Source organism: Anopheles coustani, chromosome 3 (assembly GCF_943734705.1).
Source record: "Anopheles coustani chromosome 3, idAnoCousDA_361_x.2, whole genome shotgun sequence".
NCBI classification, from domain to species: Eukaryota; Metazoa; Arthropoda; class Insecta; order Diptera; family Culicidae; genus Anopheles; species Anopheles coustani.
In genome coordinates, this window is record NC_071288.1 from 66954148 (window position 1) to 66976311 (window position 22164).

Sequence of the window (22164 nt, forward strand, 5' to 3'; positions counted from 1 at the left end):
CCCGACCAGGTGGCTCCATTTCACTCCAGGGGCATTCCGCTACACCATAATAAATAAATAAATACGACCAGCAGGGCGGGGAGAGTCCACCCGGCGGGAGGGTCATTTCAAACCCGGGGTTCGAGTTTCCAAATTTTCCCCTCTGTTTTCCCACCGGTTATGCCTGCCGCTTCCGAGTGAAGGCGGTTCGCACGAGAAATTAAGTGAACCACGACCGAAGGAGGGCTCGGAACGAAACGAAAATCCCACCGTGACGAAGGTTGTCCGCGCGGGGGCGGGGGAGGGGGAGCAGCAGTGTTTGTGATTTAGTTCTAAAAATACGGCACAACCGTTCAACGTCGCTTCGCCGGCTCAGCGAACTGCGCGCCTGGGTGACAGAGCAGTGAAATTTGTCGTGAAAGTGTGCTCGACGGTTCGATCGCCCGCAGACCGAACGGCTTCGGTGCGCCGGAAAGGCGAGCAAATTACGATAGTGAAACTGTATCCGATCGAAGTGGGGACGTTTTTTCGGTTCAGTGCGCGCCCGGTTGGAGTATCAATTAAGTGAAAGACAGTGGAAGCCGCGATACAGAGAACCATGCCTTCCAATCACAAGAAAAAGGTAAGCAATTATGTTCATTCTCTTCTTAACACAGAACAAAAAAGTGGCCATTTAAAAAACTATAAACAATTAAGTTATTTAAGATGTTTAAACCACGTTTTAACACGTTGACTGCTAAGCGCTTTTAGCACACTTTTTAGTACAACTTTGTTTCATACAATTTGTCTATAACATTCATTTAACCGACGGTTTTCGAAGGCTAAGCAAATACTTAGTTTCTAAAAGAATTGTTATTAAATAATACTATAATTTTATGTAGTATTTTAATTCAATTATGGGACAAAAACTTTTTAGATCTAATGACAGCTGGCTATCAAAAATGGTAGCCATGGCAAACAACGTGTTAAATTGCTGCAATACCTTTTTATTTATGTGATTTTAAAATTAAAACCTGCTTTGTGTTGATTTTAAAATTGAAATTTAAATACAATTTTTCAATTCACGTAAACGTTGTAAAAGTGATACCTCGATTAAAAAAACATTGTCTACCCAACTACTGTTGTAGGCATTTGTTGTGGCAACACTAAACATCAAATATAACAAAGCAAAACGGTGATTTTAGAGTGTTGTGTTGTAAATACTGAGTAACAGTTAGTAATTTTAAACTCATTTCTTAAATGTCAAAATGTTCACCGATAATGGAGACGCATGGTTGTTTACAAATATGGGCATTTTAGAATGTTACCATTTTGAAAGTTAATCTTCAGGATGTTTTAGAAATAGTATATTTGCAAATTAAATTTGTTACGATCGTTAGCTCTTAATCAGTTTCATTTTAAAATGCGGATTCCAATAATCATGTTTAATCTTCATTAATGGAGACGCCTGGTCATTTGTAATGATTTCATACTAAACCCCGTTCTCTGTGTATGTGAGATTGAGGAACAAGCTTGAACAATGTTTTGGCATTCGAAAACATGAAATTTAACCATAAAAAGGGTGGCATACTACTTTTTATTGTGTGTAGGTTACAACAAGCACAAGAACATCAACAAAGTATCATACATTTTTGTCGATTTCAACTGCAATTTTATTGCACATTTCAAAAATTGTTTCTGGTCAATTGTTTACGTAATATATTCAAATAAATATTACAATGTTATTTAGAACACACCGCCCGAATTTTATACCGGAATCAAGGCAACAATATTCGATGATGCAAGCTTAAAATAAAAGGGGGAAAATAAATTTGCTTGAAACAATATTTATTTCATATCACCGTGCCTCAGTTCTGCCACAAAACCGCATGTGAAGTTTCGTACATCTCAAACATCGAAGCGATGCACTGAAAGACACGGCTACCGGCCAAACATATGCCACCAGCCGAAGTAACGAATGCACATAACGTCAGCCAACGATCCGTCAGCACTGGTTTGCCTTCGACGTTTCACCACACCAAAGCCGCTCGGATGCGGTACATTAGCACAGACGGGCCAGATTCCCCCTCCTCGGGCCACTTCAATCGTTTGCTCGGTTTAGGAGATTGTAAAGACCGCCGCAGTCTCTTGTTTCAAGCTTCGGCGGCGTGTGTGACAGAATGCCACCGGGACAAGAATCACGCACGCACGCACCGACGCACATGGTTGCAATTATTTAGTTAATTATACAATATGCCCCCGGTGCCGGTGCTACCTTCTCGCCAGCCCACCGGTTCTTACAGTTCGGGTCCACATTGTCTTTGCACGCGCGAGGAAAATGTCTGAGCGTGGAATTTACCACTGCGTGCAGCGAGAGAACCACATTTTAACAGAGCCATTAACTGGCGCAAACATTTTGGCACGTACAAACTATTTAGTGGCATATTCACGGTTGCCGATAATAACCGGCGGCGGTTTTCACCACAATGTCACGCGGATGGCACCGCACCGGTACGCTTGTTTAGTCTGTTTTTCTCACTTCACTGTCTGAAGCTCGCTTCGTTTGCTCCGTTCTGTAATGTCCTCACAATGTGTTCATTCTTCTGCAATTTGATGAAGGAAATATGGCGCAGTCTTACCGTCCTTTTTTTTTCTCTTTCGCTCTTATCAAACTCGACTCAGTTGCTGAACAAAATGCCAGCAAGTGTATGTTGAAAACATATTAGTTAACATTATTTGATCACGTTATGAGGAATAGTAATGAACAGTTAAATCGAAACAATTGTTCGGTGAAATACTAAGTTGAGTCTGGTCTTTCTGTGTTTTGTTTCTTCTAAAGTTCATAAAATGACCGATGACGATCGCAAAATAAAAGGTTGTAAATAAGCATTTAATTTATTTAAAATAGTACAAAGCATCCATTGAGTTTTGTAAAAGAGCAAACCTCAATAACAGTGCTTTTGGATCGGAACAGCGGAACGACGTGGAAGGGTACGAGCGATTCCTACGAGAGCAAACCTCAATAACAGTTCGTTTGACGGAAGATGATTTAAAAATGACCAATTGCATTTAACAAGCACTCAATCAACACCGACAAAATGGAAGACTTCTCTCGATTTGGCAGGGCGCTTACACGAGATTCGCAAACAGCGCGCAATCAGGAGATTAACTATTAATCTGCGAGTGAACAAGCCTCTTTTTTTGCAATGTTCCACCATTTCAGCGTGCCTTCCCCCTTCTTTGAGGGGTAATTAAACATTAAATTGAAAAAATAGCATGCAGCATTCAAATTGACCAAAGTAGGTTCTCCAATCGTGCCGATAAAAATCGCCATAATGAAAGCATTATGCAGTCCGTTTATCGTTTCCGCGCCTCCCTCGGGATATGGCCTGCATTCAAGAACACTCAGCTGGCGGCTTGCGAGCAGTGCGCACTGCAGGGGGGCTCAACAAACTGGGAAATTCTTACCCCTCCCCCAACCCTAGCACCAACGTTTTTCCCCCGGCCAGACTGCAAAACGGGGGGAAAACACGCGGTGCACAGCGCACCGATTTCATTAATGCATGTGTGCACGGCAACCAATCGCAATAACACAATTTTCGTTTATAATCAATGCACAAACGCCGGCCCCGGGTATGGGAATGACGCGGCGGTCTCATTGATCCACATCGGCACAGATTCCACACCTGGCCTGGAGGGAAAGCCATGCAACAAGCGCACAATTAATGGGCTCTGCCTGCATTCGGGCGCACCAGGATGGGGATGTTGTGGTTTTTGGGAGGGGGTTGGTAGAATGGTATGGTAGAAAACAAAAACAGCACGAAAACAAGGAACTAATTAAATTATTGACAATTCCATCAACCGGATGTCAGCGTGGCGGTGGACGTCGTGGAAAGTCAATTGCTGTCGGTTACGTTTTCATGTCGGAAAGATGCCTCCTCCCACGACCCAAGTGCACGTAAATTTTCAGTTCGATGTCTTTTAGGCCATGTTTTCAACGCTTGATTGGTATCGTTTTTCGATGAACGTTTGTCAATAAGTGAAACAAGAGTTCTTTTCGTTCGCACGAATCTACGTTACTCTGAAATGAAATTGGGAATAAGCGTAAAATAGTAATATTTTAATCCACTGAATACTGGAACGAAATCTTTCGAAACAGAAGAGGTGTTGTGAGAAGAACAAACAAAATCGAACAAGAAAGACTACCCAAGACGTATAGCAATCTAACTCCATCAAATCTCATCAAATATCTGATTAAACCCCTAACTTGCACCATTTTGTTTGGGAAATGCAATTTAATGTTGAACAATAATCCCTAAAATAAGGTTAATTTTCACGGAAGAATTTGGATTACCAAGAAACAGAATTAACAAACTTCAAGATTTATTCAAAAAGATTCATTGCGGATTATTAAAATATTCTCAATAATCAAGTCATGGATACACGACTTCTGCTACTTTTAATAATACTATAAAACCAATTAAATTATCACCTTTACCTTTTCACCATAATTTTTGCAGAAATCCCGTAAACCTTCGTCAACCCACCAATCCAAGGACCAAGGACAAGAGCCAAATGCTGTAAACAGTAGCATAGATGAACCATCGGAGGAACGACTGGATGGAAAACCTTACCTTGTTAAGCGCTCGGATGTGGTTGGCAGGTAGTTTGAAAGTAGCTCCATATGAACGTGGTGCACGATACAAACCGCTTCGGATATTCTGCTTCTCCGCAGATACATCGTGGCATCGAGGGACCTGAAGGCTGGTGAAACCATTACCGAAGTCTTGCCGCTCATCGTTGGTCCGTGTGCAGAAAGTGAGCCCGTCTGCTTGGGATGTCATAGTACGTTCGAGGCTAGCTGTCCTGTTTACAGGTTGGTTGCAGGCGTCCCCGCAGTGTGGTTTTCGTTTGATTAAAACCATTCTTTTCCGACTCCGTTTGCAGATGTGAAACCTGCAGTTGGCGATTATGTTCCCCGAACTGTCATAGCTTGAGCGTTGCTGATGGATCTCACCGGCTTCTAGAGTGCATTCCACTACGGGACAAAGGCGTTGGAAAGTTGCTACAGACGGCGACCAACGACCAGGTCCGACTTATGTACGAAGCAGTACTAACCCTTCGATGTATGTTGCTCAAAACGATCGACCCGGATCGGTACGCACGCCTTCTAGAGATGGATCCACTCAATTCCGTGAGGCAGCAGATACCGAAGCTGTGGAATCGCAACCAGAGGGAAATCGTTGGCCGCATCCGGGACGAGTGGGGCTTCGAGGAGTTTAGCGAAGAAGAACTGCACACCATTTGCGGGATCATCGAGGTAAACGCGTTCGAGGTTGGTCAGGAGCCGGTGAAGGCACGTGCCCTCTTCCCGGAGGCGTATCTCCTGATGCACGATTGTACACCGAACACGGGCCACACGGACGCACCCGGAACACATCGACTGACCGTGCGAACACTGCGAGAGGTGAAGGCTGGCCAACCACTTACACTTACCTACGCGTACATACTGCAGGGGACACTGAAGCGACGTCAGCACCTTAAGGAGGAGAAGTTCTTCTGGTGCAACTGTGCCCGCTGTTCCGATCCATCGGAACTCGGTACCTACTGCAGTGCCTTATGCTGCACCAAGTGTCAACGTGGACGTATCCTTCCGGTGGACCCGTTGGAACAGCAAACCGACTGGCGATGCCAGCTCTGCTCGCACACGATGCCTTGCCAAGCGGTCATTCTACTGCTGGAGAAACTGTTTCGCGAGCTGGAGAGCATCGACGGGAACGACGTGGAAGGGTACGAGCGATTCCTACGAATGCAAGCCACCGTCCTCCACGACAATCACTATCTAATCCTGTCGGCCAAACACTCGCTCTGTGAGCTGTACGGCAAGATCGATGGATATCTCGTGCCACAGCTTTCCGGTGAGCAGCTGAAGCGAAAGGAAACTCTCTGCCAGGAGCTGCTGGAGGTGATCGATCAGCTGGAGCCGGGACTGAGCAGACTGCGGGGCACTATTATGTACGAAATGCACGTCCCGCTGATGGTTGAAGCGGGCCAGTTGTTCCAGCGTGGGACCATCCAGCGGCCGGAACTGAGGCGCAGGCTGAAGGAAGTACAGCGGCTGCTGCGTGAAAGTGAACGTATTTTGGCGCTCGAACCGGAAGGAACGCCGGAACATGGCATAGCGGTGGCCGCACGGGAAGCGCTCAAAAATATGGGTCCTGTTTGAATAAACGCAAACGATCATACATCTTAGAGCGATGAATGTTACTGTATAATTTATTACTTTACTTTATTATGTTATCCTTAGCGTGTTAAGTGAACGAAATTTCGTTATTTCGTCGGCTGTTGTCGATGACGAAAGAATTGTAACTTTTTTAAATAAAGATGCAGTTACACTGACAACAATATATCAAATTATTGCATTAAAACTAGATTAATAAGATAAATTTCTTGCAATGAAAACGACGCTACTTCGAGTTTCAAATATTGAAGACCAGTAGGAGAGCTCGTTCTAATATGCACCACGGTGTCGTAAAATCAAACGAAACTTTATTTGCAATGAACACGCAAAGTCTTTGCGATTCACAAACAAAAATTAACGCATTTTGATTTCCAAATAAGCCGTATTTTCGTCAGTAAACGCTCCAAATAAGACTTTTTCATACTTTTTAGTTTTTCAGAAAACAAATTGTGCCCGAAGCAGCTAAAGTAACCTTGATTGAAGTGTTGTGCTGAAATAGGCAATTTAATAACACCATTTTAGTTCCTAAATCGATTTGAACATGAGATCCTCCCAACTCAAAGGTCTTTTAAAGACAAACGATTTTGAGTTAAGTAAGATTTTTCCATTTTCTAGTTTTTAATCAGAAAGAAACAGAGCTCCTAAACGTACCACCTATGTTGTAAGTACCTCGTTTGACAATGGTCAAATTTGACATGTTTTTGTTTGGGAAATTTCCGTTTTCCGTTTATTCATTCTTGTCCCTGTGTCGTCCAGCAAAGCAGTTGTTTTGCGTTGTGAATTCATTTATTTGCGGTTTGTCTTGTGCACCTATTTCTGTTTGATCATATTTATGTGTGCCTCGTTTCAATTGAACGAAATTTTTCATTTGGTTGCTTCAAACGCTTCTGTGTGTGTTGCTTCGGCAATTGATTTTGCGTAAGTATTCTCCCGAGCAGATTTGGTTCGGCGAATTCCATGACTAACCCCTTGCATTACGTAGAGAATGAATGCTGACATGGAAGACGAGAACTTTCTCATTCAATTGAGGGCAAAGCTGAACGAAAGAAAAATTAAACTATGGGAGACGCCGTATCTTACCGCCGAACGCAAGGCGGACGTTGAACAACTTGCTAAGCTGGCCGAAACACTCGGGCCGCAAATGGATCTGCCGTGTGACCGGTGCGTCAAATTGCTCCAATCGCTGCAGCACCACGCCCTCGATAAGCTACAGGCGATGGACGAATACCAAAAGACCGGCGTGGCCACCTTCAAGGTACGGGCACCGACGCAAACGGGAGCGAATCGTGCGTTCGACTTGAAGGTGCCGGTCAGCGAAACGGGTAGCTTCCTGTGCGAAAAGATCGGCCACCGACTGTCGGTCGATTGGAGGAAGTGAGTATCCCCTATTTTTAATGTTCGGATGACTCATATGATGAAAGAATTTCTTTCACACAGGATCAAGCTCGTCTGCTCGGGAACGATAGTCGACAGCAGGCGTACACTTAAGGATCAGAAGTTACCAAACGGTGCCATTGTGATGGCATTGGTGATGGCACAGTGTGAAGAGGAAGCTAAGCGCGAGTTTTCCACCTTCGACCGGGTGCATAAAATTCGGGCGGACGCTGAAATGCTCATCAACGAGAACGACAGCGCAAAGTTTTTGAGTGTAAGTTTTAGGAGTTTTTGGAGTAGGCCTGGTTTTCTCATTCCTACACATATGTACCTGCTTTAATTTTCTCTGCAGCTTGAAGACCAGGCTGGAAATGCAATTTTCTTGCCAACCAACGAGAAGAAGGCACTGTTGATGGCACTGACGCTATACGAAAAAGGCAAAGCGGCCCTGAAAGAAGGCAACTTCGAAGAAGCGTTGTTGCTTTTCTTGGAAGCGGATCATGATTTCCGGACATGCAATTCACAGCTTCTGGGCGTTGTTGATAACTACGCGTTACTTAATTTGGACATCGTGTGGTGTTATCTATGCTTAAAGGTGGGGATTAACCTTTTCATTTTCCATTAAAAGTGCTCCTTTGCAGCAAGTAAAGAATGTGTGTCTTTACAACTCAAGCCTCCACGTTTATCGAGCCTACTATGTTTATTTAACCTAATTAATCTTTCCAGAATCTCAACCAACTGCCCGATGCTGAGCAGAGATTGCAGCTGTGTGAGCAAAAGTTCCGGCAAAGCTATGGCGAAAACATGAAACGTGTCACTGCCATCAAGGGCGACCAATCCAGTGAGAAAACGTTGCTGGTGCGGCTGCATCTGCTTAAAGCCATACTGTTCTTCCACCAGAACAAGCGTGACGATGCGCGAACGATGTTCCGCGTGGTCGATACAGAACTGTTGACACTGCGCATCGACGATGGGTGTCTAACGCGCCTAATGGAGTGCGGATTTTCGCTTAAGGAGTCACGGATTGCGCTGCGTGCCTGCTCGAACAATGTCGAGGCCGCCATCGAGTATATTCAAAACCACCGCCAGACGCTCGAAGCAAATGAAAGGCGTTCGGACCGGGAGCGCGCACTGTACGAGCGAATTGGTCACGAAGTTTTTGGTTCCGACGAGCAGCAGCGTCTCAAGCTGGAGCACGTGGACCAGCTGATTGAGATGGGCTATCAGGAGGAGCTGGCCGCTGTGGCGCTGAAAAGAAGCAACAACGATATCAACGAGGCACTGAACGAACTTCAAAACAATCTGCCCGATCTACAGCGAGCGCTGCTCCAATCGATCGTTGCCGACGACCAGTTGCAGCAGCAGCTGGTTGCTCTTGGGTTCCCGGAGGAGGTTGCCAAAGTGGCCCTCAAAACGACCGCCAACAACTATGACCGGGCGATGGAATTTTTGCTGACCAACATCTCGACCGACAAAGAGTACAGTGAGCTGCTGAGGCAATCGCTCGAGGTGGTTGACCGGAGTGTCCCTAAACGGCAAAAAACAACAAGCACAGAAGTAGCATCCACCAGTGATTCCGCGGAAGCATCATCCAGCAAAAAGTCACCCGTGGACAGTGGGTCGTGCAAGAGGGAGGAAAAACGGCGCAAGAAGGAAATGCTCGACATCCTGTTCAAAAGCTTCTCGAAGGACATGGATACGTCTTCCGATGCACATCTAGATCTGGCCCTGACGGAGGAGACAGAACTTTTGGAGCAGTACAAAAAGCTTCTCGGTATGGAATGATATTTTATGTTTTTCCCTGCGCGACGACAATTTCCTCGTTCAATCTTCATTATATTCACAAAGAATGATCGGCAGTACGATACGACAGATCGTTGCATTAGTATTACAACATGTTGCCATCTTTATCACAGTTTAAATTTAATATACGATTTGCGTCGTATAGTTAGAATCGGTTGATACAATTTTGAATTTGACGACAAACAGGAGTATCGCTATAGTTTCCACGAATTTTTCTCTATTTGACTTTTCAACAACCGGATGAGCCGTAGCGCTTTACTTTGCTTTTCATCATAAAAAAAAACAAATTTGTTTGCTTCAAGAATAATTCCAAATCTCATTTTAATGAAAAACTTTTTGGTTTTATTAGTTGAACATTCTGCCCGCAACGCGTGGATTATGTGTTCTTTGAGAGTTCCTCCGTCGTACTAAATCCCAATCCTTCCGACGATGCACAGATCGTACATGAACTTACAGTTGAAGGAAAATATGTATGCCGAGAATCTAGTTGTTAATTTGGTCGTGTTCTTCTTGAGCCATCTGTACGGATATGGCTGTGCAAATTTTAAGTATGTAGAGTGAAGAATATTTTGTACAACAAACATTTACAAAAATCGTTACATAGCTCGTTTTATTTCTGGCATGAAACCTCGTTATCATTTACAAACTAGCTTAACATTGATGTCACAATTTCATACATCACCTAATGGAAAGTTGTTTTCGAACAATCGCGGAAGCTGAAGAAGGATCACTATGAACGGTAAAATATATCTTCCTCTGTTGGATATTGAAGCAGTCCCATATCGTCATCTTCCGCCTCTGTGCTGCTCGAATTGTAGTCCCCGTCCAGTCTGCAGGGTAACAAATTGTCCCAATTGTTAACCGGACTCGTCTCATCGGACGATTCAGCATCGGAGTGGGAGGCCGATGCTATCTTCAGCCAAGGCAACTTGTCGGTATGGTTGGTCAGATGGGGCCACCACCAGTTCGCGCCCGGGAACTTTGCCAAACGTATCATGATTGACAGCCCGCGTTCCTCGTGCTCGGTGGCTTCCGGGAGAATCGGGCTGAAGGTTGTTCACGAACAGGTCGTAGTTGGACACATCCGGTGCGGAGACAAGAAGCGTGATAAAACAGGCATCTTTTTTTATGTAAGGGTTCATCGCATTTATTTCACTTAAAACACTAATTACTTAATTAATATAACAGTTGGAAATAACTTGCCTACTCCCTTCTCGGGCTATTTTGGTGCCCCCACACAGCATGCACCTACACGGTAGAGTTATGTGAGGGCGAGCATCTGGTTATGTTTTGCCTTTCTGAATCTTGCCCGTCATGGTGCCGTAATCTCTCAAACCTGCCCCCACCGGGCTCCCGTGCCTCGCCCGCGCAGGGCTTGGCCTGACTGTATTTGTTTTACGCGAAACGCCGGCTGGAGGGCATTGTGTCGCTCACGTCGAGCTTTCCTGAGCCTGGTCTCAGCTCCCTGCAGCGCCGCTGGTGCTGCATCCCGGCGACGGGATTCTAATTCTACTGGTCACCGGGCGCTAATCCGGATAGTTAAGCTCTTCTCCAGATAGAAATTAGAAGCGATTTGCTGGCAGGGCAAGGAACGCCGCTAAGGGGCATAGAGCATAGCACTCATTGTTGAGAGTGGCGCCATGCTTACGCAATATGAGTGTCCTATGCAGTTTCGAGTCCCCGGAAGACCCGACTCTTCACCGACGAGCGAGGTACATCCTACAACTGTCAAAAGGTTCGACGTGTCCTGGAAGGATGTGAAACGGCTCAACCTACCCGGAGGAACGGTGCTACGAAGATAACGTGCCCCACGTACTTCCTGCCGCTCAGCTTCGCCATAGGTGCCATCGTACCTCTTCTTGCGACGGTTGGTTACCGGAGCATCTGTGATCAGGAAGTGTGATTGCAGTGCGACTTCCAAGACCGGTGTGCTCCACAGCATCCCTGCTGTTGCCTGGCTACTCCAAACGATGTCTTGGATGAGATGGGGGGGGAACCAACTCCTCAGGCGGAAGGCGAAAGCCATATATGTCTGGACGTCTGTCATAAGCTGATCGGTTCCATAGACCGGGGGATATATATCATCCCCGTTTTCCAGAACACCATCCTCGGAGAAACGAGCACCTGGAATCGACCAGAGTTGGCGGAGACGACGTCGTTCGGCTTCTGTTCCTCGTGCCGCCAAATTGAGAAGCTCTCGGATGTTGTCGGGATTGATGGTAGTCGCCCTGTAGTCCAATAGAGCGTCAGCTGCAGCGGGTGGGTGACCATAACAGCCAAAGTAGGTTCCTAATGGTGTCTCTAAACGACCAACGCAGTCCAAGATCATGGACATTACGCTTGGTAGCAGCTTAACGAGCTGCATGGCTTGCTCCGCTGACGGTGGAATAAGAACAAACGGCATGGGGACACTCGGAACCTCCGTTGTCGCTATTCCAGTCAAGTACAGCTTGTAGTGTACAGCCCAGAGATGTACGCGAAACATTTGGTGGATGCTCAACGGTACTTCCGGTGATTTTCCCTCAAACGAGGTGACGAGCCGATCGAATGTAATAGCAGTGGCAAAGCCAACGCCTCGAGTCGTGACCGACAGAGGCACTGCTGTGGTTTGCTTTTTTGTGACACATTTTAGCCAAATAGTGTACAGAGAATGTGAACTGTTTTGTTTCATTTTAAAAGAGAATACGCTAAGCACAAGCACTGCTGGTAACAAACTAGCAAGAATGAATCAAGTGCTGTCTTCGGATTTCACGCCTCCGTACAATAACAAAACAACACAACGCTAGGCACAAAACCACACATGGGAAACATCAGATTCCAAGCTTCTTGACACACACACTCGGTGTGACGCACATATCCACACACGGGAAACATAACCCGGCGGCCAAATTGTACTGTTTGCCCAATTGTCAAAACGAACAGCCAATGTTGTGCATATGTTAAAAAAAAACAAATGGGTTTGCTTCAAGGATAATTCCAAATCTCATTATAATGAAAAACTTGTAGGTTTTATTAGTGGAACATTCTGCCCGCAACGCGTGGATTGTGTGTTCTTTGAGAGTTCCTCCCTCGCACTAAATCCCGTAATACGCCGTATACATGATCTTACAGTTGAAGGAGGAATCTAGTTGTTAATTTGGTCGTGTTCTTCTTGAGCCATCTGTAGGGATATGGCTGTGCGAATTTTAAGTACGTAGAGTGAAGAATATTTTATACAACAAACATTTACAAAAATCGTTACATAGCTCGTTTTATTTCTGGCATGAAACCTCGTTATCACTTACAAACTAGCTTAACATTGATTTCACAATTTCATACATCACCTAATGGAAAGTTGTTTTCGAACAATCGCGGAAGCTGAAGGATCACTATGAACGGTAGAATATATCTTCCTCTGTTGGATATTGAAGCAGTCCCATATCGTCATCTTCCGCCTCTGTGCTGCTCGAATTGTAGTCCCCGTCCAGTCTGCAGGGTAACAAATTGTCCCAATTGTTAACCGGACTCGTCTCATCGGACGATTCAGCATCGGAGTGGGAGGCCGATGCTAACTTCAGCCAAGGCATCTTGTCGGTATGGTTGGTCAAATGGGGCCACCACCAGTTCGCGCCAGGGAACTTTGCCAAACGTATCATGATCGACAGCCCACGTATTTCGTGCTCGGTGGCTTCCGGGAGGATCGGGCCGAACAGGCGGAAAGACAACAGATAGGCAAGGCCGTTTCGCTCAAACTGTAATCGAACCGAGTGGTTGTTCACGAACAGATCGTAGTTGGACACATCCGGTGCGGAGACAAAGAGCGTGATCAAACGGGCATCTTGTCGCCAACGGGTGTGCGGAGACCGCTGACGTGTTATTAGTGGGCCGACAATTTCGCTCGGCTTCGGTTCCACGGTGGCGGTGGTGGTGTTGGTTTTTGTGTTGTTTGTGTCAGTCGATATTGCAACCGGCCGACTCCGCGACCTACCGCTGCCCTGCTGGTCGCTTACCGGCACCTCCACGATGGAACTGGTGGATGATTTACCGGGAGCAACAGATTTACCACTGGTTAGATTGGATAAAATTGCCTTCACCTCGTCGTAGGTAAAGTTTACCTGAACGAACGACTCGTCCATGGATTCGTCGTCACTCTCTAACTCACGGTCGCGTTCATACCTACCGCCGTCGAACATGGCCAGCTTCAGCTGGATCAACTCACTTACGATGGACTGTGGATCCGGCTCGTCCGGATTGGCCAACAGGAGCTCGTACCGATTGCAACCATCGACCGGAAGCTCGGCACGACTCGACCCGGCCTTCCCCCAGACGTGCGCAATCAAGCCGGCCGGATTTTCATTGTACTTTTCCAGCACATCGTCAAACACGGCGTATCCAGCATCTTCGGTCCAGCTGCTACCCTCAGGCGGTAGAATGTAGCCAAATGACGCCTCGATGGCCTGCGGGAAGGTGTTTCATAACGGACAAGATTATCAACAGGTAAAGAAACGAGCGCGAGAGAGAGAGAGAGAGCATTCTACTTACAGCAAACGGAAGATCCCGCACCAGATGGGACGGTATCATAAACAATGACTCCCGGTCACAATCGATCGTACCACCGAAATCGAGCAAGAAAACGATGACCGGAGCCGTTTCGGGTACTTGCATGATTTTACACCGACGATAACGGCCCTCGTGGCGCACGAAGCAGTACACTCCGACCGCATACTGTGTCAGTGGTTTGAGCCTCCGATTTTTGGCCGTGTATGCATTAATTTTTTGCTCAATAATCGCCATTCTACAATGAGCAAGAAAATAACATCATTTTCATTAATAATTTGTAACCGAAGGGGTGGGTTCTACAGGGGTTTTTCCTCATCACCTAGGGGTTTTTCACACTTTTCACTTACTTTTCCAGTTGGTAAACATAAAAAAAATCCGGGGCAAAGTATCTTCCTATCGTAACGTAGTACTGGAAGCCCTTTTGCAGCGTTTCGAAACCGTACCGCCCGGGGTCCTTCGTGGGTGACAGCACTTCGAACGAGCTGGTTGAGGAAATGCTGTCCGATCTTTCTCTCTCGGCGTCATCGTCTTCCGAAGAGCGTGCCACACTGCAGCGTGAATCTTCCACCGCCTTCACCACGAGCTGCTCGATTCGTTCGAACAACGAACTGTCCTTCACACCGAACTGGTTGGACACGATGGCCGATTTCACCTTCGCGGAAACCACCTGGCTCTTTACAGCATCGAGCGCTTCGACCAACATCAGCTCCTCGATCCAGATCATGTCGCGTAGCGTCAGCAGCACCTTCCCTTCGATGTACCGGTTGGTGGGTTGGTCTTTCACGTGCTCATCGAGCATCCGTTGTACGTACTGGGTCGAATATTCGTCCCATTCTTCCTCGAAATCGTGCGGCACGACGCCAGCAATACGGACGTCGATTGCCTGCTCGGGTAGCGCGTGGAACTGTTCCGGCAGGCTTAGCAAGTTGCACGTATTGGTGTGCACAATCCGGCCGGTATCGATGAGCCGCAGCTCTACTTCGCCATCGGTCGTAGAGTCGCTGAGGAAAAACAAATCAAAAATAGTCCGTATTGTTAGCCGAAAGCCAGTACACTCCATCCCGCTCAAGTACATACCCTTCCGGTTCGAAATGAATAATCCGACAGCGAACGTAATTGTTTTCATACGCCAGTGCACAGAGATCGCTCCGCTGTATCGCCTTTCCGTACAGCTGGTGTAGTTGTGCGTTTGAAAAGTGTAACTGCATGAGCATGTCCTGCGCGAGAAACTTTTGCGAGGCATCGGTCAGTGGCACCCAACCACCATCACCACCACCACCTCCTTTCGCCGATTCCACTTGATGTGCCTCGAGGCGGACCGCAAAATGGGCCGGTGAGATGACGTGCAGTATCTTCATTCGAATCGTGCCACTCGTTGGCAACCCACCCGTTATGAGATCGTCCTTCATCAGTGTGTGCCGATAGACGCACAGCTGGGAGTTCCGGCAACCGGCTAGGGTCAGCAGTTTCGAGCACAACGTTACAATCGGTCGCCCATTGAGGACCTGCATGTGTTCGCTCCGGCTACGAATGGTCTACGAAGAAAAACATGTAACATGTAACATAATGCAAGCGTACACACTCTATTTGCGACTGACCTGCGCCAAATCTGCCAGCTCCTGCGAGAATGCTATGTTGTGCAGCTGCAAAAAGTCGATGAACTTTGGCAGCTGGCTGTTGTTGGTTTCGTCCAGCAGCACCAGCGTCGAGGGTTTCGCCGACGGTTTGGTTGTTCCAGATTTGCCCGCTATGTCGTCCGCCGTCTTCGGAGTGTGGGTCTCGTAATAGCTGAACGACGTTGCGAAGCGCCGCGTAAAGGACGTCCACGAGCTCGGCAGCGAGTAGTGCAAAATGTGCTGCACGTGCGAAACGTCCAGCAGGCCGATCAGTTCGTCGAGGCAGATGAGCACGGAAATGTTGCCGTGCGCATGGTGATCCCAGAAGCGGAATCCATCGTTCTTGCTGATGTCGGCACCGTCACCGCACACCTCATGGTTTATGCAGTGCTCCTGGAGGGTTTCGACGATCGCAGCCAAATCTTCCGCAGTGCTAGCGAACACGATCGTGCGCTGGGTCCGATAGTCGTGCTCTTGGATGTGCCTGACTAGTGCGTGCTGCTTGTCGGTCCCATTGCGTCGCACCAGCAGCTTAAAGTGAACCCTCGCGTAGAATGCTGCCTCCAGGTACGCGCCGATACAGACGATCGAATTTTTGTACCGATGCGTGTAAGCGGACAGCGCCGAGTACCAGTAGCTGGCCGTTACGATCATTTGCAGGTCAGGCTTGTCGCAGTATTTGCGCAGTAGCTGCAGTTCGTTGGAGAAGTGCTTCTGCATTCGTTCGATGTTGTCGATCGCAACGATCTGGATGCGCTTCCGCGACAACGATTCCAATGAAGATTCGTGAATCCGCCGGAAGCCGGGGGCAGTCGTCACCAAGAGGGCACAAGAGTTGAGCAATTTATTCTGCCAAACGTTAAAAAAAAGTGTTAGGATGATGCCAGTATTTGCCTTTGGTTGACAGATAAACTCGCACTGCAGGATTCGATCAAATCAACTAACTTACACAAACTTGCTGCAGTCGACGAATGCCGTAGAACTCGATCACAACCATTTTCGCATCTGCCACCGTATTGAGCATCTTTCGACACAGTTTACCAACTCTCTCGACCTCTTTCGACGAATGGCAGATGATGACACCAACCGGGCCGGATTCAAACGGTATGAAGTCACATTGCATGTTTATCTGGTGAGATGGAAAAATAACCACAATTCTTTACCGTCGTACGCCCTTTCGGCGTTGTTGCTCAAACGCGCTTACCATAACCTTCGTACAAATGGCCGGCAAGATGCCGAACGTTTTTCCACTACCGGGAGAGTTCACACACACAACCGAATTGCCACGGATGATGTGGGGCCAGGTGTGTGCCTGCAGCCGGTACACCATTCGGATGCCAAGCTGCTGCAGTGCGTGGAACACGGCGTCAGAAAAGTGAACCTTCGCGATGGTATCGACCGGATTCGGCAGGTTTGACCCATGGACCAGGATGCGCTGATACCGCAATTGTGATACCACGCTGTAATACACATGGGTTAATTAAAAAATTAACATGGACCTGACTGTTGTACGAAACAGCTGTACTTGCAACACTAGTTTAGTAAACGGGTTAAACGCAATGTTGTTCTAGTATCAGTAAGTTATTTGATGCAAAATGAAACTTCTGGATTATTTTAACATTTTTGTATGTTTTAGTTTCGAATGTGTCGGTTAATAATTGCTTTCCAAAATAAAACAGTAAGGAAACAATTAAAAACTGTGACAGTTGAATATTTTATTTCTTATCTTAGTTCAGCCGTTTCCCCTTTATCTATAGCATATCTATGCTATTGGGAGATTATTATGTTCTGTTCTATATAAATTCAATGTGCATTTTTGCAATACCGGTCGTTGAAGGAACTTAGTTTGGATACCTATTCAGTGTGAGGTATGACTTCATTATTAATGAAGGAGCATAGCACATACAAAAAAAAAGCAGCAGTAATTCAATACTGATTTAAAGTTCAAATCGTAACAAAAAAAAAGGGTCGTTACGTCATACATAAATCACTTACCACGTCTCTTTGTTTAACATTTTATCGAATCGTTTTATGTCCCCACTAGTCAGTTCGGTGGTCAGGGCTGGAGATTCCGTGTCTTTCTCTTCCGATGCATCTTTATCTGCTGGGCTGCTGTGAGGCATCTCTTCAACTGTCGGGAGTTTAGATTCATTCGATTCCGTAGCCGAAGGAACTACTATCGCTGCGGGCTTTTGTACGTCTGGCTGATTTTCGAGTTTACTCTTGAGACGATTCCTACGTTCAAGTTTCTTTTGAAACGTGCTCTTTTTTTTAGCGTTGTCAGTGTCGACTAATTGTTTCTGGCTTAACAATGCGTTCATAGCGGACACATCGGGCATTGGGGCGGGGACTGGCGCCATTGTTTTGCTAAGGATTGCATAAGGGTTCACTACAATGGAGATCTCTTGCTGTTCCGCTGTTGCAGACGGAGTGTCACTACTGCTGGTCATTGAATCGATTGTTACATTAGCGGAGCTCGTGCCGGTATTTGAACTGTCCGAATTACGCTTGTAATCGAAGGAGGTATTCACCATAATTGATGCATTGTTCATTATCGTGAGATCCCCTTCGTCTTGCAATCCAATGTTAACAGGAACTTTTGGATTCCGTTTTCTCACGTCTTCTCTTGATGATTTGATGATACTTGGTTTATTCGGTGCGTCATTGTCTTGCAATTCTAAATGGGAAAACCAACGTGAAAACATAATTAGAGAAAACACCATTCCTAAGTTTGTGCTAGTAGAAATACTTACGGCCTTGGCGCTGTTCAACTATGTTTGGATTCATTTTTCTTACATCTTCACTTGATGATACGACGATTGGCTTATTCGGTGCGTTATTGTCTTGCAATTCTAAATTGGGAAACCAATGTAAAAACATAATTAGAGAAAAGAACATTTCAATGTTGGTGCTCGTAGAAATACTTACGGGCTTGCCACTGATCCACTATAACGACCAAACCGGGCCAGCGATTTTTTATAAAGTCTTTTGCAAGCACAGAATTCTGTCCTGAGATTATCCGTAAGTCGCCATAATAAATCTCCTCGCCGTTGGTCTTACGGCAGGTAACATTTTCGAAACATGTCTGTTTTGCACCCGCAATCAACGTCTGCAACGCCGAATTGATGCTATTGTCCCAGGATGCCGACACTATTTGGCAACGACGTGATTCGGTGGGAAGCAAAATCTGTATCGAATAAAATTAACAGTGGTATATTAGATTGATTGAAGATATCGTACGATTAACGGCATAGCTTACTTCGTTTACCGGAAGAACATCTTGCAGTACTCCTCGCTTCACACCGACGCTAGGCTCTTTAGTAAATTTTGCAGGCAACGACCTCATGTCCTTTGCCGCGGCCATTTTTGGCATACCTTCGTCGAGCGACCATAGTTGATACGTGCGTTTTTGGTGTTCTAGCGCTTTCATACCCACCACAAGGTTGCGAGTCCAGTTTTTGAGAGCCGAATCGTAAACGGCTACTATCTAGAAAAGAGTAATGGATCGATTGCACTACGTCGCAAACTTTGTGTAACACGTTTTGATTCCTTACCTCTCCTGCATCGTATTCGTATTCGTAGAATTCTTGAGGGCCGGAGGTGGCGTACATTGCCATGCAGTACTTGTTCAGCTCCGAAAGGAACTGTTTTCCCCGATCGGTGGTACCATCCCGGAACCAAAACTGATGCGGATTCACAAAATGTGTAATAGTTATAATGTTTAAGTCCTCCATATTGTCACCATAACATGATACTTCTTCAAACACACCGGACGTTCTTGCTTGTTCGAGTGCGTTGTTCTACGACTGTTTGACAATGCAACAAATGGAGCAGTCAAAAGAGCCCAAGATTGTTACAAAGCAGAGGTACAAAACTTTCATGAATTCATGTGTGGACAACAACAAGGAATTCTATTCGAGAGAGCTATGTTTTTATTCACATGCAGCGTTTTGAGTAGATTTTGGAAACGTTACACAATTTTACATAATTTTACATTGGTTTAAATCGCACTGACCTTTCTGATATCGTTTCCTTGGTTACGTTTGACATTTCCTTGCTACTTGCTTCAGCTTTCGTTTTGCGATTCTGACAGATTCGTCTTGCTTCCGTGAGACACGTTTGGGATTGTGGAAAGTCCGCGGAAACAAAGCGAATTGTTTTGCAAAAATACCCGCGTATCGTGTGGTGCAGAAAACTATAATTAACAACCATCATTGGAACTGCTGTGATACTCGGCGTGCGATCAACTCCCCGCAACTATACAGTGGCCGATTGAATCATGCCTCGAGGTATTACATCGTGTGCTTTCGAAAGCAAAACAATACGGATGGCGGATCAGATGGATGCCCATTCGGCTGCTATTATGCGCAGGATATGGCAATTCTTGTATAATTGTTTCGTTTCCTCGTCGTAGGCAAGTACGTTAACCACAAGGGACGCAATCGCAACTTTACGAGCCCTGAAGAGCTAGAGGCCCAGCGCAAGAAAGACGAGGAGGACAAGAAATGGCGCAAGACCCGCGAAGCTGAATCGAGCGACGACGATGACGACGACGACGAGGAGGAGAACGAAGAAGGTAATTCGGATGATTCCTCCGAGTCGGACGATGAGCCCAAGGGGGCGGCACAGGCGGTCATACAAATCGAAAATCCCAATCGAGTGGCGAAGAAAAGTCACCGAAAGGTCGAGGAGGTAAAACCGGACGCGGCACCTGAGCTGACGCGCCGTGAAAAGGAAGAGCTTGAAAAGCAGCGTGCCGCTGCGGCCTATCAGAAGCGACACGCGGAGGGAAAAACTGCACAAGCTAAAGCGGATCTAGCGCGTCTGGCAATCATCAAACAGCACCGGGCGGAGGCCGCCGCAAGGCGTGAGGCTGAAAAGAAAGGTAGGTCCTGGAGGGAGTCAACTCATTAATTGTGGGAAAGGATTTGTGTTTCTTGCTTCGTTTCATTAATTCGTACCTTTTTTTACAGATAAAGATGCAAAGATGAAAGCAGATTCGTAGAGCTTAAAATTTTGTAAATTTACTACATCGGTTTGTTTACTTCCCGATCAGCTGAAAAGACTTCGATTATCGTACTGCTACGGTATCTCGGGTTGAATGTGTGTGCAATGGCAGGTGTTTAAGATCCCACGCATGTTGTCCTAGGCCATTTCAGCTAGACAAACTAGTGGATAAGTTGAAGAGTGGTAACGTATCACTCGGTTGATTTTTGTTCAAACAAAGTGTTCTATCGATAACCTGTAAACGTATAACTACGTAAAATATAATAAATTGGCCTCCGTCTTCATGTACTGATTTGTAAAGCGTTCCGTGTTTAGTGCAGGGTGTGTTTTATGAATCATTTATTACATTCTATTCGATAGCAGGAGAAAAGTTAAAACGAAACGTATTGTCCGTAGGGACATATTTACAGTTGTGTGTCGGATGGTTTGCGGTTTCCGTTTCCTTCTCTTGCTTTTCCGTATGGTTCGCAACATCAGCCGATTCACCTCCATTGCCGTTGGCCAGTGGGAAATTAAAGCGGAAATCTTTGTTCCCGTTCAGAATGGATGATTTTTTAACGAAATGGTACTTGGCTTTTTCTCTCTGAAAGCGCACGCTGTCCGGATTGACGGCTAACGATTCCTCTTCCGCGGCCATTTTGCTTCGATAGTCCCCGAAGGTGGTTCTCATGATCTGCCGTTTTCTAATGATCGGTTGGTTGGCACTCTTCAGTGTGGTGATAAGTTTTGTGGTATCTTCGACTGCAAAACGATTTGTATCATTAAATAGGGAGCAATGCGAAAGGAGGGGGTTCATACTTTTCTTATTGTTTTCCCGCACGTGTGGTAAGCTGAGTGATGTTTCCAGCTGTTGGATACACCAGTAGAGCTCTAGCTCGAACTGACGATCCGCTTCGGTCGCCGGCGAAGTATCGGATGCTGCAGCGTTCGGTACGTTCCCGGTGGGTGATTGTAGCGAAGATCCACTTGAGTTTGGTCGTGGAACATATTTCTGTTTTCCAGTAGATTTATGCAGTTTTACTTTCGGTGGAGCCATTAAGAATTTCTTTCCCTAGGATACGTTTTTCGACAGAGCACACGGAAGACGCTCTTCTTCAGGGAGGATTTATTCAGTGCGACTAAAAGATAAACAAAAAATGGGAATCATATGAGAAATTATGTTAAGATGACGCAATTCAAAAGCTTTAACCGCCGAAATCGTGAATCCGATATCACAAAACCAAAGAATTTGATTCGGAATCTGCTGGAAACAGTAAAGTTAGAAATGAAAAACCAACTCGAAAGAACGAGAGAATACTTACGCAGTTACAATCCGTAACGTAGTCCTAGCAGAAGTTTTTTAAGTAGTTAAATTGATATTATTATTTATTGAAACAATAATATTATTACACTTGGAAATCGAAAATATCTAAATTCACAACGCGAGGTCTTGCGAGTTAAATGCCGAAGGTTTCCGGAAAACTATTTCCCAAACAAAAACATGTCAAATTCAACAAATTGTCAAATGGGCATCTGTTTCAATCACCTTGGCAAAAATTTTAAAAGTGGCTAAAATAACCAGTTGGTTGGTTTTTACTTCTTACACCAACTTTTATTACTGAAGAATGAGGAATACCTCATATGAAA

General features: G+C 45.9%; 5 protein-coding genes across 7 annotated transcripts; 3 read left to right on the plus strand and 2 right to left on the minus strand.

Annotated features, from left to right (window-relative positions):
- Positions 1-577: 577 nt before the first annotated feature.
- On the plus strand, positions 578-6184 carry LOC131265632 (SET domain-containing protein SmydA-8). Its single transcript, XM_058267921.1, has 4 exons — positions 578-601; positions 4479-4621; positions 4694-4834; positions 4906-6184. Exons 1-4 carry the CDS (start codon positions 578-580, stop codon positions 6182-6184), a joined length of 1587 nt encoding a protein of 528 aa, XP_058123904.1.
- Positions 6185-7008: 824 nt separating this feature from the next.
- LOC131271382 (NEDD8 ultimate buster 1) lies at positions 7009-9825 on the plus strand. Its single transcript, XM_058272796.1, has 5 exons — positions 7009-7117; positions 7182-7573; positions 7637-7847; positions 7926-8168; positions 8300-9825. The coding sequence occupies exons 2-5, from the start codon at positions 7185-7187 to the stop codon at positions 9356-9358; spliced, it is 1902 nt and encodes a 633-aa protein (XP_058128779.1). The 5' UTR covers positions 7009-7117; positions 7182-7184; the 3' UTR covers positions 9359-9825.
- Positions 9826-12374: 2549 nt separating this feature from the next.
- On the minus strand, positions 12375-19329 carry LOC131271436 (putative ATP-dependent RNA helicase TDRD12). Of its 3 annotated transcripts, XM_058272869.1 has the most exons (13): positions 19086-19329; positions 18791-19018; positions 18460-18718; positions 18285-18383; positions 17527-18208; positions 16736-16991; positions 16481-16660; positions 15514-16380; positions 14993-15450; positions 14263-14916; positions 13898-14150; positions 13471-13812; positions 13201-13384 (listed from the first exon to the last, which is right to left on the minus strand). In XM_058272869.1, exons 1-13 carry the CDS (start codon positions 19263-19265, stop codon positions 13340-13342), a joined length of 4503 nt encoding a protein of 1500 aa, XP_058128852.1. In that variant the 5' UTR covers positions 19266-19329; the 3' UTR covers positions 13201-13339. The 3 variants fall into 3 exon arrangements, with proteins under 3 accessions (XP_058128850.1, XP_058128851.1, XP_058128852.1); XM_058272867.1 differs by having other exon boundaries at positions 12375-13812; XM_058272868.1 differs by lacking the exon at positions 18285-18383 and having other exon boundaries at positions 12375-13812.
- Positions 19330-19621: 292 nt separating this feature from the next.
- On the plus strand, positions 19622-20830 carry LOC131270763 (28 kDa heat- and acid-stable phosphoprotein). Its single transcript, XM_058272476.1, has 3 exons — positions 19622-19820; positions 19946-20416; positions 20505-20830. The coding sequence occupies exons 1-3, from the start codon at positions 19811-19813 to the stop codon at positions 20534-20536; spliced, it is 513 nt and encodes a 170-aa protein (XP_058128459.1). The 5' UTR covers positions 19622-19810; the 3' UTR covers positions 20537-20830.
- Positions 20831-20853: 23 nt separating this feature from the next.
- Positions 20854-21946, minus strand: LOC131270747 (UPF0488 protein CG14286). Its single transcript, XM_058272475.1, has 3 exons — positions 21840-21946; positions 21337-21656; positions 20854-21279 (listed from the first exon to the last, which is right to left on the minus strand). The coding sequence occupies exons 2-3, from the start codon at positions 21572-21574 to the stop codon at positions 20888-20890; spliced, it is 630 nt and encodes a 209-aa protein (XP_058128458.1). The 5' UTR covers positions 21575-21656; positions 21840-21946; the 3' UTR covers positions 20854-20887.
- Positions 21947-22164: the final 218 nt, after the last annotated feature.